The sequence below is a fragment of the Gobius niger genome (genome assembly GCF_951799975.1).
Source record: "Gobius niger genome assembly, chromosome: 19".
Lineage (NCBI taxonomy): Eukaryota > Metazoa > Chordata > Actinopteri > Gobiiformes > Gobiidae > Gobius > Gobius niger.
Genome location: NC_136870.1, coordinates 23700116 through 23718525, shown reverse-complemented (window position 1 = coordinate 23718525; position 18410 = coordinate 23700116). Strand labels below are relative to the sequence as shown.

At 41.4% G+C, this 18410-nt stretch overlaps 2 protein-coding genes across 2 annotated transcripts in view; one reads left to right on the top strand and one right to left on the bottom strand.

Moving 5' to 3' along the window:
* The window catches only part of LOC306978588 (testican-2), a 105647-nt gene that overhangs the window by 24193 nt on the left and 63044 nt on the right, over nt 1-18410 (bottom strand). The window contains exon 3 of the mRNA XM_079577225.1: nt 3295-3406. Coding sequence (XP_079433351.1) covers nt 3295-3406 — 112 coding nt within the window. The remainder of the gene's footprint in view (nt 1-3294; nt 3407-18410) is intronic.
* LOC306978264 (uncharacterized protein) lies at nt 9307-17540 on the top strand (the record flags this gene model as incomplete). Its single annotated transcript, XM_079576787.1, has 4 exons — nt 9307-9402; nt 13943-14103; nt 14246-14384; nt 17372-17540. The coding sequence occupies 4 exons, from the start codon at nt 9307-9309 to the stop codon at nt 17492-17494; spliced, it is 519 nt and encodes a 172-aa protein (XP_079432913.1). The 3' UTR covers nt 17495-17540.

Here is an 18410-nt window from a genome sequence, read left to right as displayed (position 1 = left end):
TTAAGTGGCACTAGCCCGCAGCTAGCTTTGCCCGTTAGCCTGTTAGCTTCTTCTTCGTGATTACATTTGTGTGTATTGGTGCTTCAGGTCGGAGCAGGGAAAGCTCCAAGTGTGGTTTTCTGGCCAGAGACACCAGGGGGAGATGAAAGACCCCCCAATCATCCCATTAACGCTTGTATTACCCCCACAGGGACTACGGAAAGGATTTATTAAGGTAAACATAAACAACTAAGTTCTGCTTTAAACAATCGGTGGAACCGTAGCGTTGACATGACTCAAATGAAGACACTCTCAGGTACTGGGACACTTCCTGGCAGAGCCCTTTACAGACTGGTTCATATTTAATGCCGTGAGCCGCGGGAGTTCACACTGCACCAGGCCTGTTTTAAACTCGTATTAAATATTAAAACCAGGTCATGCATTAGTGATGAGGAAGGCGCCTCGAGCTCCTCACCGTGCGATGATTCTGATGATGCTCTCACGGCAGGAGGGAGAAGGCTCGATTTGGATACTAAAACGAAATGTTTCCGCATATGACCATTTCAGGCGGACAGGGCCGATTCATTTTGTGTTGTACATACAGTGGTTGTAGCGGGGCCGTTCAATTTTGGAGAAAGAAAATAACATTTCAGAGAGTGAACTAATGCAAGACTGACAAGCATTTCAGAACATGTTTGTAGAGGTCAAAACTTCAGGGTCAGCAGGTTTTATACGGGATAACCTCATGAAGATTTGTTGCAAAGAGAAAACAACAGCTGTGGAAAAGGCTCTACCAGCACCGCAGAGAAAGCTCCAGCGACTGCCAGTCTGCTGTCCATCTCTATCCGGAAGCCACTAACCACTCCTTTGAATACAGCGAGGTTAAAGTGTTAGCTAGGGCTGGACAATTTATTGAATTTTTATTTAATTTTTATTTAATTTATTTTTAATAAAGTTCGATCGTGATAATCGCATGGAGCGTTTTAATCGAGGAAAATTGGCCAATCCTGTCGCAGTCTGGAAAAAAATATGGATGCAGCGCCTGACAGGTCAATCCCAGGGAAACACTCGGCCCAAACAAACAGGAAGCACAGGTGCATGGCACATACGGCTCATACGCGCTGATGGCCAATGGAGGGCGACGTCCGCACACGGCGGCCATCTTGCCACAGGGAGCTCGCTCACTCATAGCATAGTGTTTTATGGTGCATGTACTTTTAAATCACCATAACAATTTTCTGCCGATTTTCAAACAGTTTGGTTTGTTTGTTTGTTGAGATGTAGGTATGACACTGCATACATATGAATAAAAAAGAAAATCTTTATTTCAACATGTTCCAGCATTCAGAGTTATAGCCACGTTAATAACGTTTGTAAGAAACCAAACCATAAATCCGTGAAGATTTGAGCGAGATATGAGGATTTGTGTTCATGCTAATCACTCACTTACTTGAGCTCGACAGAAAGCTTCCCTGTGGCAAGATGGCCGCCCGTTATGCCGGAAGTGACTCTGCCTTAAGACATCTAGCCTTTATATCTATCTATGCATGCGGCAGCCAGAGGAGAGAACCTGCTGATTTTACATGTAAAATCAGCTACAAAGTCATATTCGTCATTATTTTTTTTCCTTAATCACCCAGCTCTATTGTTAACTGAAAAAAAAAAAAGATGGTTTGAAGAAATTTTTGGATTCAGTCGTTCTCCTCTGTACAGCAGCATCCTGTGCCCCAAGCCTGTCGTGCTAATGCTAACGAGGTTCAGGCAAAGCCCGGGCCAGATTGAATTCAAATAGATCAATAGACAGGACGACTGTAATGGTATGCTAACTGTAAGACAGCTGCAGTGCTTTCAATACACTTCTAGAACCAGGAAATACAACCATATTAGTCCAGTGCTCAGGTCTCAAGGCTGCCTGTCGCTCAGAGGATAGACTTTAAAACAGTTCTGCTTGTTTCTCTTCACTCCTCTTTATGGCTCAGTGCGAGGTGCAGCTCTCAGACGGAGGAGGAACGGGGGCGGAGCTGACACCAGCAGCAGAGGGACTGGGGCCCCACAGCAGAGGGGCCCCACAGGGAAAACTAACACAGGATTTTGACTGTACATAAAAAAAACAATGAATAAAATAATATATAATAAAAGTTGTCTAATTGCAGCTATAAAAATCTGTGTTGCTTTTCCATTCTTCTTTATGGAAAGTAATCATAATCTAGACAGTGCTGATTTTCAAAACTATATAAGACTAATTTAAACAGCACATTGTTTCCTATAATACACTAGATTCACTACATTTTATCTGATTAATCAAACATTTCCTAAGAGTATCTGAAACAAGAGCACACATCAAGAAGAGTTATTCTTTAAAATGGTTTAAAACTAAAAAGTTTAAAAGTAATGTAAAACACCTTCTGTTACATGCAGTCTATGCACAGCCTTTTATATATCGGCCTGATGTAGCGTTCTGGGTCTTCTAGATTAGAGTTCCACCACCTTCCAAAGTCCACAGATTATAGTGATGTTTTATGGATCGTAATTATATGTAGCTGGAGCACTTTGTCTTGCCTTGTGAACAAATTACGCTCTGCATCAGTAGCTTTAAGTAGCTTTAATTATCTGAAGTAGAACTGCACTTGACCGTACTGACATCACATTTAAAAATCTAAGGTTTAAACATCGCAGCTAGAGGTAGGTTTATTGAATCGGGACGACAAGTTGAAGCCGTATCCAGCAACAACAACAATTCAATCTACTTTAAAAAGGCCACTGTACTTCTATCTTAGTGAGGACACTCATAGACATAATGTTTTACCCAGACCCTAACCCAGAGGTTAGGGCCCCTAACCCTAACCCTAATCTAAACCCTGAACCTAATCTAAACCCAATTCTAACCCTAAAACCACATCTTGACCCTCAAACAGTCCTTCAAATAAGTGAGGGCCACCCAAATGTCCTCACTGTGTTGTAATGTTGTAAGTACAAGAACACACACCACACACACACACACACATAATCTTGTACTGCTATCTTAGTAAGGACACTCATAAGCATAATGTATTACCCAGACCCTAACTCTAAACCCCCAACCTGAATCCTAGCCCTAATCTTAATCCAATACTAACCATAAACCACATCTTGACCATCAAACAGTCCTTCAAGTAAGTGAGGGCCACCCAAAATGTCCTTACTTAACAAAAACGTCCTCTGTTGGTTAAAAACTCAAACTGGTCCTCACAATGTCGTAAGTACAAGAACACACACACACTCACAGACTGTGGCCCGATGTATGAAAGAGTTTTCATCGCCCGCAGCTGAACTCACCTGTGCTCCAGTTTCTTGCGGTTGACGCACACGGCTCTCTGAAAACCCTGGGACACGCACACCTTATTCTGGGTGCACTTCACGCTCAGGCACGGGTCCTTGGTCGTATCCGCTGGAAAAAAGATTCATGAAATCTCACATTAACTTTTCACTACAACAGTTAATAATGCATTAACAGTACGGGCTTCTGCACATGTCATGAAAAATAATGACACCGAGTCGAAAATACAAAAATAATTGGGCTAAAACACATTCAGCTGCAGTTTGGGCTGAAATTGTGAACTTTTTCTGGCTGAAACATTTTGAACTGAAAAGCTCTTCATTGATATGTGGGACAGTAAAAGTAAGTCCTGACAAGAACCAGGAATTATGACCATATTAGTCCAGCGCTCTGGTCTCTGCACTGGCTTCCTGTCGCTCAGAGAATAGAATTTAAAACAGATCTGCACCAAAGTACTGACATGTTAGAGCTGTATGAACCATCCGGGACCCTGAGAACTTCAGAGTAGGGTCTCCTGGTGGTTTCCAGAGTCAGGACTAAACACAGTGAAGCTGTGTTTCAGTTTCATAGACTAGATGCAAGTTTGCCATTTTATACTCACTACTGCCACCTCAGGTCATACGTGTAACTGCAGCTTCTATATTAAGCTCGTGCATGACGGCACTTCGGACCCAAATTAACACCTTTTTGAGTGACAGTGCAGGATTTTAGATTTTAAACTCTGTACCGTCCCTTTAAATGACCACTGTACTACATTCATAGCGATTTCAGTGAAGAGTCTTGCCCAAAGACACAAAAACAACAGGCACTGACTTCTCAAGCCTCTGCAGCTCCGACTTAACTCGCACTGCCACAGAGCACTGACGCGAGCAATGTATAGATATCTGCCGCATAATCAAGTTGTGAAAATGCAAGCCGGTTTTCGAGATTTTCCAGCGTGTGCAATAAAAAGTAATCTTTCTGGGGGAGCTCAGAGGGATATTGATTGCGGACGGCGGTGCAGTTGTCATTTTGTGGCTGATAGAAGAACCACAGCAGAGGGAGATGTGGATTTTTTTTAAATTTTGAACATGTTTCTAAAGGAATAAACTTGAGCAGGTTTTGTGTTAAAAAGACCCGAAGGAGACAGAAATAAATTGTGTTCATGTGTGCAACGACAAAAGAACAAGTAAATAATGTCTTCATGTCTGTTCATGTCACGTTAGCATCAGTTCAGCGCTTCAGCCCAGGGTTTAGGACGGTCCCAAACACTTGTACCTGGTTGACACTGGTCTGGGCCGGAAGTACCAATGGAAAAGGAATGAAATCTGAAATCTTGGATAATTAAGTTGCTGCTCAACTAGTTACTGCATAAGTTCATTGAAAATCAGAAGCGGGTAGTACTACACTTATTAGAGTAGTTATATCAATCAATACTTTTTACATCCACTATTTGGGTTGACAGAACAGAATAGAAGGTAGAAATGAAAAAAAAGATGACTTTTTTTGGTGATTTTTTTCCATTCTAGCTCATCCCATCTCTAACATTAGTTTTGTTTTGTTTTTTCCAACAAAAGTGTAACAACTGCCCCTCGTGGAACCGCCACCTTAACGTGGTGGAGGGGTTTGAGCGCCCGAATGATCCTGGGGGCTCTGTTGTCGGGGGCTTCGTGCCCCTGGTAGGATCTCCCAGGGCAAACAGGTCCTAAGTGACTGGTCAGACAAAGAGTGGTTCAGAAACCTTATGAGAGACCAACAGGCCCAGTTAGAACCATGAGGTCATCCTCCCGTGGACCCACCACCTGCAGGAGCCATAGGGGCTGGTGCAACGACCCGGGAACGGAATAGTGGAAGAAAATGGATGGATGGATGGATGGATGGATGGATGGATGGATGGATGGATGGATGGATGGATGGATGGATGGATGGAGTGTCACAACTGCACAACGTTGCCTTGAGGCAACAAACTGAAAAAGCACAGTTTTAGGAAATAAATACAAACAAAAAACATACGTAAACAATCTAATAAGCTTCTTAACATATTCATGCACATATTTATTTTATCAGGTTATTCCAATTCAAACCTGTAGTAAAGTGATAATTATGTTTCCATTATCTGGCACCTGTGTCAGCTGTGAATTTTTCTCCTGAAAGGACGGCTCCACCCCTACACCAATGCTCCTACAGACTTCAGCTCCTGATTTCATTGGACAGAAACATGTCTGGTAACATTATAATTGCCTGAGGGCAACGCTCTGCCATAGAGGGATATTGTAATGAAGTATGTTTACTCTTACTTGAGTAAATAGAAAAAAAAAACGACCTAAAATATAGTAGTTTGTATTTCGGGCTCCTTTTTCTTCATAAATGCATATGTCTAATACCATTTTATGGTCATTTCTGTGGAAATATTAGGATTTTCACATCATTACAAGTTTTGCTTCCCATAATTTATGTCACAACTGAAACATAAATCAGACTTTTACGCTCAAACAGTTACTCAGCACTACTTTTTTACTTCGTATTACAGAATACAGTACTCAGTATTCATGTGGGTCACTACCTGTAATTGAGTAAGATTATTTCAAAGTAACGTAACTCTTACTTGAGTAAATATTTTGGCTACTCTACTCTACCACCTCTGTTGGTTCAAAACACATTAAACTGCGGTTAAAATATAAAAACATGTACAATAGAGTCCACTCCGGGGCCAAAACTCCCCTGAACAATAATCTGAATATCAGTGGGTCCATCCTGGAAAACTAACTAAAACAAACCCGAACATGGTCTTCAGATTGTGCTCGAGTGGAAAACGCCTCTGCAGCCTTTTTTAATCAGTCTCACCACAAACATCCTGCTGTTTGAACGCGGACCGTCCCCCGAGCAGTGAACCAAAACACTTTAATTGCTCGCTATGTTAAGTGTCGTAATACTTGTGAAACCCGCGGTGCTGTTGTTGTTGAGCCCTTGGCACAGACAGTGTTGGGCATTATCAGTTTCTGTGATGACAATAGAAAGGAAGAAAAGCCCCAGGTCCACATGAGTAATGCCACTTGATAACACCTGCCCTGGTTAATACAATACAGGCCCTATTATACATCTTTTAAAACTTCTTCTGGGCCTTAGCCTTATTCTCTTTCTAAAGGGGATGCAAACTTAACTGCAAAAGTGATTTAATTAGTGATTTATGTTTTAAAGCATGAGATATTGACTGAAATGTGAACTGCATGCACTTCTGGTCTAGTTTTCAGGTTACGCCCAGAATAAGAGAATATTCTGACTGAACCGCAGGGGTGGCAATGTCAGGTCCACGCCCACGAACAAACGCCGGCCCTTCGAGCATAATCTTCTGGAACAAACGTTGATTTTCAGAAATGTAGCCAAACTTTCAGGGCTGTGAACCAAATTAATTCATGCAGTTCTTATATTTGAAGAGTTTAGTGGTGCTAGGCTAGTGCTAGGCTAGTGCATGTCTATGGTAACTAGTAGCTTGCATTAAAAACCTCTTCAAAATCATGGGCTCGTCCTCCAAACGTTGCCATTTCTGATTTGTAGAAAGCCCCTTTGTGAATTCCACGTGTAGTAACGCGACTGCAGGTAAACAAACTACTGTAGATCCGGTAACCGAGCGGATCACTCCGCCGCTGTGTAGCTACAACCAGGAAGCTGATGCTGTTCAAATATAAGTTAAATGCAAAATGGTTATATTTCAAACATTATTCAGTCAACACAGACATTTATATGTGTAGTCTGGTGTTATAAGTGATTTGCCTCAGGTGCTCTGTGCTTGGGTCAGACTGTTTTTAATGCAGGCTACTAGTTACCATAGACATGCACTAGCCTACCACTAGCCTAGCACCGAGCACATTTTCTTCATGTTTTTGCTTGATCCAAATCTTAAAGCTTCTCGACTGGAGAGTTCAGAGCCTATGGGCCTGTCATTTGAAAGCTAAGACCACGTTATTACTTTTTTTGCTTGTTTTTGATGATTTGTTTTGTAGCTGTTCAATTGCGTTTTTGTTGCTTTTTCGTCCTATCCGTTCGCTTATTTTAAAGCCAAACTGGAGAAAATGTGCTCGGTTCAGGTGGAGGTTAAGAGGTTAAAAAGAGCCAGAGTTCATCTTCGAAATGAACAGATCCTAAAGACTCTGCCACTTCAATATTATCTTGTAGACGATTGATTGTTTCTAGTTTCAATTCACCTTTTATATCTTCAAATCATCTTGGGATCTCCAGCTTAAAAAATCCCAAATATTTATTTATTGAGCAGGTATCTCCCCCATGAATTTTCCGCCTCCGTCTGTGTCTGTTTGTGAAGGGCGTGTGCAAATGAAAGGAGACCCTGTCGATGTTTGATCTTGACCATTGACCATGGGCCTGTTTTATGGGAGCCGTGTTTGTGAAGCATTAAGTTCAACTGTAACAGCAAGGACGCACTGGCAGGTGCACAAAGGAGCTTTTGTTCCCACACCTGCGTCTCACGTTTCAATCTGAAATCCATGGGATTCAGACGCTCATTTTACAATACGTTTAGAATCTGTCGCACAGTTCTCTTTGAAGCTTTCAGGTCGTTTTTAGATGTATTTGCAGAAGTTTTCGGGGCTTGACATGAACACATCTATGGCATGTAGAGTTTCAAAGGGGCAGAAAATCCCAGATAATAAAGAACTTTGTCATTGAATAAACAATTAGTGAACTGTAGACCCACTGTGTGACGTATGCAAATTAGGTGAATGTGCAAAACCCGCACTCTAACACACTGTTTACTTATTATTTACTGTTTATACTTTTTGTCCCCACAAAGTCCTTGGTAGTCATTGAATATATAGCACTGTTTTACTATTTAATTGTTGGTTTTTTCACTTAACATTTCCTGCCTCTTTGCTCACCCTGAGTGTTTCTAAGAGCTGAATGTAACAAGTAAATTTCTCCATTGTGAGATCAATAAAGACTATCTTATCCTATGACTTGCCGGCAGGTTCGTGCTATCAACCCGAGAGACAAATGATCCGAAGTTGAGATCAAGAATCCACCCGGCGCCAAGATTCGGATCTGCAGAATCCAGACCCTGCGGTGGAAACACATGTTTCTGCTCTTCTGCAGTGACACCGTCTCTGACACATGACACACAAACAGACGGCAGTAAATCTTGGAGGGCGGGACCAGAGGAATGGCTGATCGTCAGGATCCGGCTTCAGTCTGAGCAGGGAAACTCTCTCTCTTCAACACAAACCACTCGCAACAATGACCTACGTGTCTTATTTGTATTAATCACATGTTTAAAGCGCCGTACGGTTTGAGAAAAGCGTTTGAAGTGAAGTGTCAACACATGTGGACACGCCTCACATGGCCTCCGTTGACCTTTACATTTATGTTGTACACTAGCAGTGCAGGTTTTCCCAGTGTCAACCCAATGAAAATGGCTCAGACCTAGTTTAGAACTGGTTTGGACCCAGATTAGTCCTGGTTTAAACCTGGTTTAGTCTCGGGTAAAAAGTCATCTGATAAAGCCATACATGTGAGGGAGGGAACTAATTTGACAGCCCACACTGAGCACGCATTTTTCTCCTGTTGCCCAGGGGCCCTTCAACCAGCTGGGCCCCTGAGCTAAGCCCTTGTAAGCCCATGTAGAAATCCGGCCTTGATAATGCCGGCCGCAGGTAAACAAACTACTATAGATCCGGTAACCTACCACTGTGCTTGAGTCAGACTGTTTTTAATGCAGGCTACTAGTTACCATAGACATGCACTAGCCTAGCACTAGCCTAGCACCACAAAACTCTTCAAATATAAGGACTGCATGAATTAAAACTTAAATATATATCTCCAGAAATCAACAACACTCTGGGCCCTATGTCAAAAATCCTGAACTATCCCTTTAAGTGCCAGTTCTGAACATCTGCATTTTGTGGTTTACTTTGACGTGTCCTTTCAGCATTCATAAGCAATATTTCTGTCGTTTTACTGCCATGATTTTGCAACTTCCCTTCTTACGACAGGGGATCCCCAGGCCTCAAAGACTCGTGCCGGCAATGAAGATGTTGAGAGATGTTTTCAATGAATATGTAAAGTGCGATAAAATGCTGAGCAAGGCGGAGCTGGCCAAGCTCGAGTTAGGATGTGACAAAGTAAGTCCAGGCCACATTAAATTGTACCAACTTTCGTGAGCTTTGAAATGTGATGAACTTGTGTGGAATTGGCATGTCCTAGTCTACAGTTTGTAACGTATGTTGTATGTTTTATTGTGAAAGTCACACCTGCATTATGCCCCTTGCCACTACCGGTACTTCTGTGGTTGCGGAGTGGAATAAACACAGCTAAAAAGACTACAGCCGTCTCCGACATGTCTCCCCGTACTTGTGACAAATAAGTACATTACACAGTTCCGGCCAAAAATGTTTTACAAAATGAACATTGTTTTGAATTGACGGGGAAACTGAAGAACCAGACACAGGGAGAACATGCAAAGAAACCAATCGTGTTTTTGTTTCCTTTAGGGTGACCAAAAAATGAAAGACATTTTCGACTCACTGGACGGCGATCAAAGCGGAAGTGTGGATTTTGAGGAATTTCTAACATTTGTTGCAGCCGTGACTTGTGTGTGTGGCCTGTAAGTCCTGAAGCTGCCTCTTCACGTCACAATAAACATATCTGTGTCCCACATCCTTTTGTGATTACTATCTTTACCGACCAAGAACCAGCTCCAAAAGGCTTTTATCTCTCTCTAAAGGTCAGCACAAGTTTTCTAGTCTTAATCGATTTTATATAGAATGGGGGGGTCCACGCTACACGACTGGATTCAGTGCGATTTTCAAACGTCTGGGGGTTCACACTTAACGACTGAGAATCGTAAGAGCGAACACACTACACGATTCTGACAAACAGCTGATGTTTTATAACACAGCGCGTCTGTCCTCTCTACGGCTTCGAAAACTGACCCCAAACCCGCAAAGACAGGCCTGTGTTTGTGAGCGCGGGATAACGTGTGTGTCCCGATTGGTCAACGGTGTCAACAATGTCACAACACCGCAGCGCTAGCTTACTGCTACTACGAGGCTTCAACTTGGCTGTAGTTCTGTCAAATGGAGATAAAAGTTGGCGACAGGAAGAAGCGGGATGTATTTCAGTGGTTAAATAGGAAAAGGAGACGGGCCTCAGCCTTCGAGATGGAGGAGACGGAAGAGGAGACGGAGGAGAAAGCGGGGAGAGGCTAACCGCCGCTAGCAGCGAGGTGAAGCTGAACAGTTCGTCTCCAAACTCAGTAAGTGCCGCTAAACTGTGTTCGTGGTTGAAATGTAGCTGGAAAAGGTGGTTGTCGAGAACTTTTGGTGATATAAAGTTGTGCTGTTTCGTGTGTGGGGCTGTGGCCATGAAATAAGTTGTTTGTGCCGCTGGTTTAACAGAGGAGTGAAAAAAATGAGGCGCGGCGGTGTTTTTCTGTCTTTATATCTCTCTGTCATTCACATTTGGGACGGTAAAATCACCCACGTTTCTCCCGTGCGTCCAAAATTGGGCTTAAAAATCAAACATGTTTTGATTTCCTAAGACTGGAGTCTAGTGGCGTCTTTCTACCGCCCACACTACACGATTTGAACGTCAGCCCAGTCGTGACCCCCCCCACACTACACGACCCGACTCTGTGTGACCGCATTCAACTAAGACTCAGCACGACTGAGAATTAGAGCAAAATCGGGCGTAAAGGTTGTGTAGTGTGTGCTGACCTTAAGACTGCGTTTCGAAGTCCTTGTCTACATTCAAATGCATACCTCTGCACCTTGACACGTCATGACACGACATGTTGAAACAAGGTTTAGTTCACTGACAACTGTTGCGTAAAGAGTCACATTCATTCCTCGATCTGTCTCACAACAACACTCTCAGATTATGGGCCAGACCCCGCCCAAAAGCTTTAGTGCCATTATTAAAGCCTCATTTCAAAAGGATGAACCATTTTACTCGTACCACAACTCGTAAATGTCTCCGTCTTTATTGCGTCTCATGTAAAACGTTGTTCAGCCGAAGTTTATGGCGTTTGTAGAGTTGCCTCTGTTTGCTCAGTCAACCATGTATAAACAGGAGCTCACCACTGGAATTAGGCTTAAGCGCAAAGTCAACCTGGAGGACCTACCACCCATCCAATCACCGCTTCACCTCAAGCCGCACCTCCATGACAGCCTATCACGTTCTTCATTCAACCAATCATCCCCCAGGATAACCCTCTTAAAGGAACAGGCCACCGCACTGAGATATGTTCCGAGCTTAGACGAGGTGATGCGTTCCTGTCTGGTCTCAGTCAGGCAAAAGAAAAAAAATATATATGTTGTTAGCATTTAGCCTCTCCTCCTCTCCTCTATGGGGCCAAACGGGGTGAAGATAGAAGTGACCAAGCTCTTCCACGTTTTCCCTATTTAAATAATGTGAAGTCTAGTCACACAAAATTAAACACGACGATTTTCTAAGCGGATAAATCGGGTACTATATTGTAAGGCGTAATAACACCTTTGGAGCACTTCGACGTCCACGCAGTAAAGTGAAGATATTGCTAACATCATGCTATCATCTCGTCTAAGCTCAGGTAAGAACATATCTCAGGATGCAAAAACCTTCCTCGTTCACTGCCTCCCATCTGTGCTGTGACCCTCCTCCACCCCTCCTACACCTGGCCTCTCCTCTACTTTGCCTGGATCTCTACTCTCTACCGTACGTTTTGGACTACAGTATAAGCTGCTACTTTTTTCACACACCCAGAACCATGTGGCCCATACAACGATGAAGCTAATGACGTAGAGATTATCATATAATAAGTTGCCCCGTAATTCAGTCCTTTTTCCTACTTCGACCTCATCCAGACTGTGACGCAGGGAGGGGGGTGCTGAGTGTAGGTCACGTTTTAAAGCAAGGAAAGGCCGGCACTTTGATACCAGTGCTACATGGAGACCATCGCGCTCTCTCTCAGAACAGTTTTTTATCTTACAGTGGGTATTATGCTTTTTTCAATCACATAGCACCAGCCTATATCACACTACAATGATGATGAAACCTTCTGTTGGTCTGTAAATGCAGTAAATTAGAATAACTGCCTTGTATAAAATTGCTCTCTCAAAATGGCTGTAGTGAATGTCTTGAAATAGGCCTCTGTCTCTTTAAGAACCTCTGAATCTTTCCGACACGCCCCCTCCACACGCTGTCTGTGGCATCAGTGGGGAGGGGGTTCTGCTGAGGAGCAGTGGTTGGTTACTCGGCTGGTGACGAAAGCTCGGAGGCGTCTCCAGGAGGTGGGGGCGTTCCTAGGAGGACTCAGGCAAACCTATCCCTAAAATGGCTGCCATCAGAGTTTTTACAGATTACTCAAAAATACGTGAATGTGCCAAGGCAACACTTCAGGCATGTTTTTAATGAGGGAGTGACATAATAACATGATGTAAAGCTTGAAAAAGTCCATTTTGCATACCACCCCCCCTTTAAATCCGTATGACTGCGTGTCTATAGTGAGGGCTGTCCACTCTCTCGTTGCCAATCAGAGGCCAGAGTCTGTTCACGCCACATCAGACACGGGTCAGCGCTTCGGCCACAGCCACAGGTCGGTCCCGAAACCTATACCTGGTCAGACCGGTTTGGCCTTTGTTCTGGAAAAGCTCGACAAAGCTGGTGACAAGTGGGTAGAGAGACTCATTACACACGTTGTCCAGGAAGTTATTTATATATAGCGCCGTTCACAGCTCTTGTGACTGCACACGTCTGCACCAACGGTCCCTCTGACGCCATCATTCCTCCAGGCCTATCGCACATTACACAACATACGGCCAGTATTTAATGAGAAATTAAGTAAAAAACATTTAAAAAAAATTCTATCTCTCATTCTTCTGGAATTTATCAACTAGAAATTATTTTAAAAATTCTAATCGACCTAAAAAAGTAAACGTTAAGTCTGGTTTCATGTCAGACAGTGAGAAAAAAAATGTCTTTTTATGAAGTGTATGAACATCCGGTTGTCACTGTATGTACTTTTTCTTTCTTATTTCTGAATTTAGTTTTGCACATGAGTAAACGCTTGCTCTTTTTACCAAAGGATTGTCTATCATTTCTATTTTGAGGTGTTATAATCTGTTACTTCAACCACAAATGAAGGTTCTGATTGTTCAGAAGTGATGCTTTAATGATAGACTTGGATTATGTGTTTTTCATGTTTTACTCCAACTTTAGACACACTTTAGTCTGATTTTGTTCTATGTACGACCAATTTCTTGATTTCATTTTGCCTGGTGGTGTTACTTTTTTATAGTATAGCACAATTTTGCCCTTTCCTTTGACCAAGAAAACTTTATTTACTATGATGTTTCGCTGTAGGGAGGTTTGAATTCCAGAGTTTATGCTTTATTTTAAACACAATGCACAATGTAATACCAATAAATCAGAGTTTTGAGGATTATTTTCTGCATCTTTGAGTTAAGGGGCACTTAGAAAAGAAGACTTGAGGAGTATGTAAGAAAGAATCTGTGTCTTTCTTTCCCCCAAAACACATGCTAACCTCATGACAGCATATGTTGTCTAAAGCTCGCATGTGCCATTGGCTTTTGCATGTTTATAATCTACTCGGAATCTGAAGAAGAAGAAAAAAAGTCTGGTGAATGACTCAAGGCTGATGGTGCCAACACCATATGTGGGCAGGGTTTTGATTTTGCCAAAAGGGAGGAGCACAGGGAGGAGCACAGCAGCGAAGCAGAAGGAGGAAGTGAAGGGTGTGACTTCAACATAAAAGCTCATTCCCTCTTTGCAAAGTCCACCATTTCAAACCAGACCCTTCCCAAAACAGCAGCTCTGCAAACACGGTAAGTCACTAACAAAAGAAAATAATCATACGTGTGGCCTCTAAAACGAACAACAATTTTTATGACTCTCTGACCACGATGTTAATGTGGCATTTTACATTTTACATGAAGATTTCTCTAATTATTTTTTTTCTGTTCTCAGCAGGATCACCATGTCAAGACTCATCTCAGCCATGGCTCTTATGCACGAGGTTTTTGAGGAGCACGCAAAGGGTGATGGAAAACTGAACAAGGCGGAGCTGTCAAAAATGCTCCTTGCTGAGCTCGGAATAAAGCTTGGGGTGAGTGTACACAGATTCAGATGAGGAGAGTCCAGGACAGTGGAATTTGTGTTTTCAAAATGGCTCACAGTAATCTAAGCGCAATCTCATCAACATGTATTTCCTCATTATCTGAAGTGGACATATCCTGCATAGGGGGGGTAATAATAGAAAAAAAACTCTTACTGTGGAGCCTCGGCATTAACCCCTTACCTCCCACCTGAACCGAGCACATTTTCTCCAGTTTGGCTTTACCCCAGACCAAAAGCTTCAGGAAAAAAGCTGTGAAAATAGCAACAAAACTGAGACGAAAACAATGATGGAAATGTGACAAAAAAGTGAGAAAACATTGACAAGAAAGTGACGAAAAATTGATGAAAAAGTGGCAAAAATGTCACAAGAAATTGACAAAAAAAATTGAAGAAAAAAATGACAAAAATGTGACAAAAAATGACAAAAAAATGACAAAAATGTCACACAAAAAATGACAAAAATGTGACAAAAAATTTGCAAAAATGTGACAAATTGTGATAAAAATGTGACAAAAAAATGACAAAAATGTGACAAAAAATGACAAAAAAATTATAAAAAATGGACGAAAAAATGGAAAAAATGTGACAAAAAAAGAAAAAAAAAGAAGAAAAAAATGTGATAGAAATTTGACCAAAAAATTTACGAAAAAATGACAAAAATGTGACAAAAAATGACAAAAAAACTATAAAAAATTGACGAAAAAATGGAAAAAATGTGACAAAAAAAGAAAAAAAAGAAGAAAAAAATGTGATAGAAATTTGACCAAAAAATTTACGAAAAAATGACAACAATGTGACAAAAAATGACCAAAAAAAAATGACAAAAAAGTTACAAAAATGAGTTGAACACCTAACAAAAAAATGATGGAAAAAAAATCCGATGACGTGAGGAAAAAGATCCTCTCACTTCAGGCGGGAGTTAAGAGGTTAAAATCCAACGTTTTGCTACTTAAAATCATGTCTTAGTAATGAAATTCTTGCTCTCATGCAGCAAGGAACTTAACTTCAGTTTTGATTTAACCACTTCAGCCTTAAAAACACACAACACAGAACTGATGTTGGATTACGAAATGTAAAAGACTGTTTGGGGGTTTTAGCAGCGACACAGTATTATTATGGTGCATTCCAGGGAGCTCGTAACTTGTATTTTCCCCCACTTGAAAATGACCACTTATGACCTCAGAGCGTTCCGGGTGAATGAACCCAAAACAAAATGGCTTTTGCTCCAAACAGTCGGCTACCGTTATACATGAATGTTTCTCCACCCGGGATCTACTTCCAGGCAGGCTACATCCCGTTTACAGCTGTGACCAAAAGTTATGTTCACGTGACGGGTGCAGTGGTTTTGTTCTCCACTGGAGGCCGCCATGGGATTGTTAAGGGATGATGTCATGCTCCACTTCTGGATCCAATGGAATGTTAGCTCTATTCAATAGATTTAGCTGATTTTGACGGAATACAAGGCTCTATAAAATATTTTTTTCCATACACAATTGTGGCTTTTTATCTATGTCATCAGGAGATTTGGATAAAGGCTTTTTTAAGGCTAAGTTAAGCCTTTATTGATCTCACAATGGAGAAATTCACTTGTTGCATTCAGCTCGCAGAAACACTAAGTTAAGGTATACTTTTTAATAGACAGGAAATGTACAAACAAACAGTAATAGAGGTATCTTGTATGCAATGACTGCCAAAAACATTAAAGTGATAGTCTGTAAGTTTGCAAGTGTGAAATTTGAAAGTAAACATCAAATTCCAACCCCTCTTTAACCAGAGCGCCCTTCTTCATTTGCAAAAAGAGGAGAGCAGGAACAGAATTTTCAAAAGTAAAACTATCGAGCTCCTCCCCCACCTCTCCTGATTGGTCCTGACAGGCTGGTTCGCAAGAAAAGCTCGTCTCATTGGTCAACGCAGGAGGACACTAGACTCTGATTAGTTGCTGAGATCCGGGAAGGAGGGACTTTACAAAAAATAACATATATATATTATTACTCAGCAAGACCAGGTGATCAATTTTGCACATTTTTTTTTTTTAATTTGTAACACATTAAGACTTCCAGACTCCATCACTTTAAGGGGCAAAATGTATAAACAGTAAAACAATCAAATAAACAACGCTCCTTCTTGCACTGAGGGTGTCTCCGTCCCGTGCAGTGGGTGGGAGGTGTGGTCCATGATGGAGGTGAGCTTGGCTAACACCCTCCTGCCCCTCACCTCCCCCACAGAGTCCAGAGCTGGCCCTCCTGACCAGCTTGTTCAGTCTGGTCTTGTCCCGCCCTGTGCTGCCCGGGACCCAGCACACGGCACAGCAGAGGCGACCACAGAGTCATAAAAAGTCCTGAGGGGAGGGGCCTGCTCACCCTGAAGGACCTCAGTCTCCTCAGAAGGTGGAGGCGACTTTGGCCCTCCTTCTACAGGGCGTTGGTGTTGTGGGACCTCTGGCTGTTTCGAACATGACCATGTAGCCTATGAGCACTTCCAAAGATGCTGCCTGTGTGTAGAAACCGTTGAGGAACAAACGGCTAAACAGGATTAACCAGAGGATTACTGTGTCACCGCAGTGAAATACGACTCCAGGTCTGTCTTTGACGAGGGAACAGCGTTATGACATGGTTTAAAGCTCATTAAAGTCATTTTGCGTATGAAGAGTTCCCTTGAAAAAGCAAATATCTCTTTTTTTTTTCTCCGGATATTTGTTACTGTGCTCGACAGACGCCATTCATAAAACTAAAGTTGTGTGAATTTAATTAAGAACAGTGACAAGTCTGGTAATGAAAAACACTGCTATGTAAAGAGGCCTTTGTTCAATGGCTCTTATCTGTTTTTGCAAATTAACTCTTCATATGTTCCCTTTTAAACGTATAAAACTGTAAAGCTCTCCTAAAAACAATGGTAGAATAAAGTGTCTACAGCTCCATCATGAAATATTCTCCTCAAACGACGATCGTAAACCAAGTTGCTTTTGTTTCCTTTCAGAACAACAAAGAAGTCGACGGCATGTTCGGGATGATCGACTCAGATGGAAGCGGCGAAGTGGATTTTAAAGAATACGTGACATTTGTTGTGGCTTTAACTACAATGCTGAAAGAATCTGACTAATGGGAATTGGCAACTTCACCACGGTTACAATAAACACATTTTGGCATTTTTGTTTCCTTGTCTTTTTAATTCATTCATCATAAAACTCCTGAAGGAACAAGAACCTTTCGGCATCAAAAAAGGGATCCATGAAGGTCACCAGTGTTTTCAGTCCACACTCCTTTAACAGACTTTATAATGTAATATCTTGTTAATTCTCAATATGCCTTGGTATTGTTTGCATTAGCTATCATGGTTTCAAATGTATTATTATAGTAGAAGAAGAAGCTAACAGGCTAAAGGGCAAAGCTAACTGTGGGCTAGCACCACTTAACCCCTTAACTCCCACCTGAACCGAGCACATTTTCTCCAGTTTGGCTTTACCCCAGTCCAAAAGCTTCTGGAAAAAAGCTGTGAAAATAGCAACAAAAACTGAGACGAAAACAATGATGGAAATGTGACAAACAAGTGAGAAAAAAATGACAAAAATGTGATAAAAATGTGACAAAAAATTACAAAAATGTGACAAAAAAATGACCAAAATGTAACAAAAAAAAAGACAAAAATGTGATAAAAAATTGACGAAAAGGTGAAAAAAATGTGACCAAAAAATGACAAAAAAATGACAAAAATGTGATAAAAATGTGACCAAAAAATGACAAAAATGTAACAAAAAAATGACAAAAATTTGATTTAAAAAAATGACGAAAAAGTGAATAAAATGTGACAAAAAATGACCAAAAAAATGACCAAAAAATGACAAAAATGTGATAAAAATGTGACAAAAAAAAATTACAAAAAATGTGACCAAAAAATGACCAAAATGTAACAAAAAAAAGACAAAAAATTGATAAAAAATTGACGAAAAGGTGAAAAAAATGTGACAAAAAATGACCAAAAAATGACAAAAATGTGATAAAAATGTGACAAAAAAATT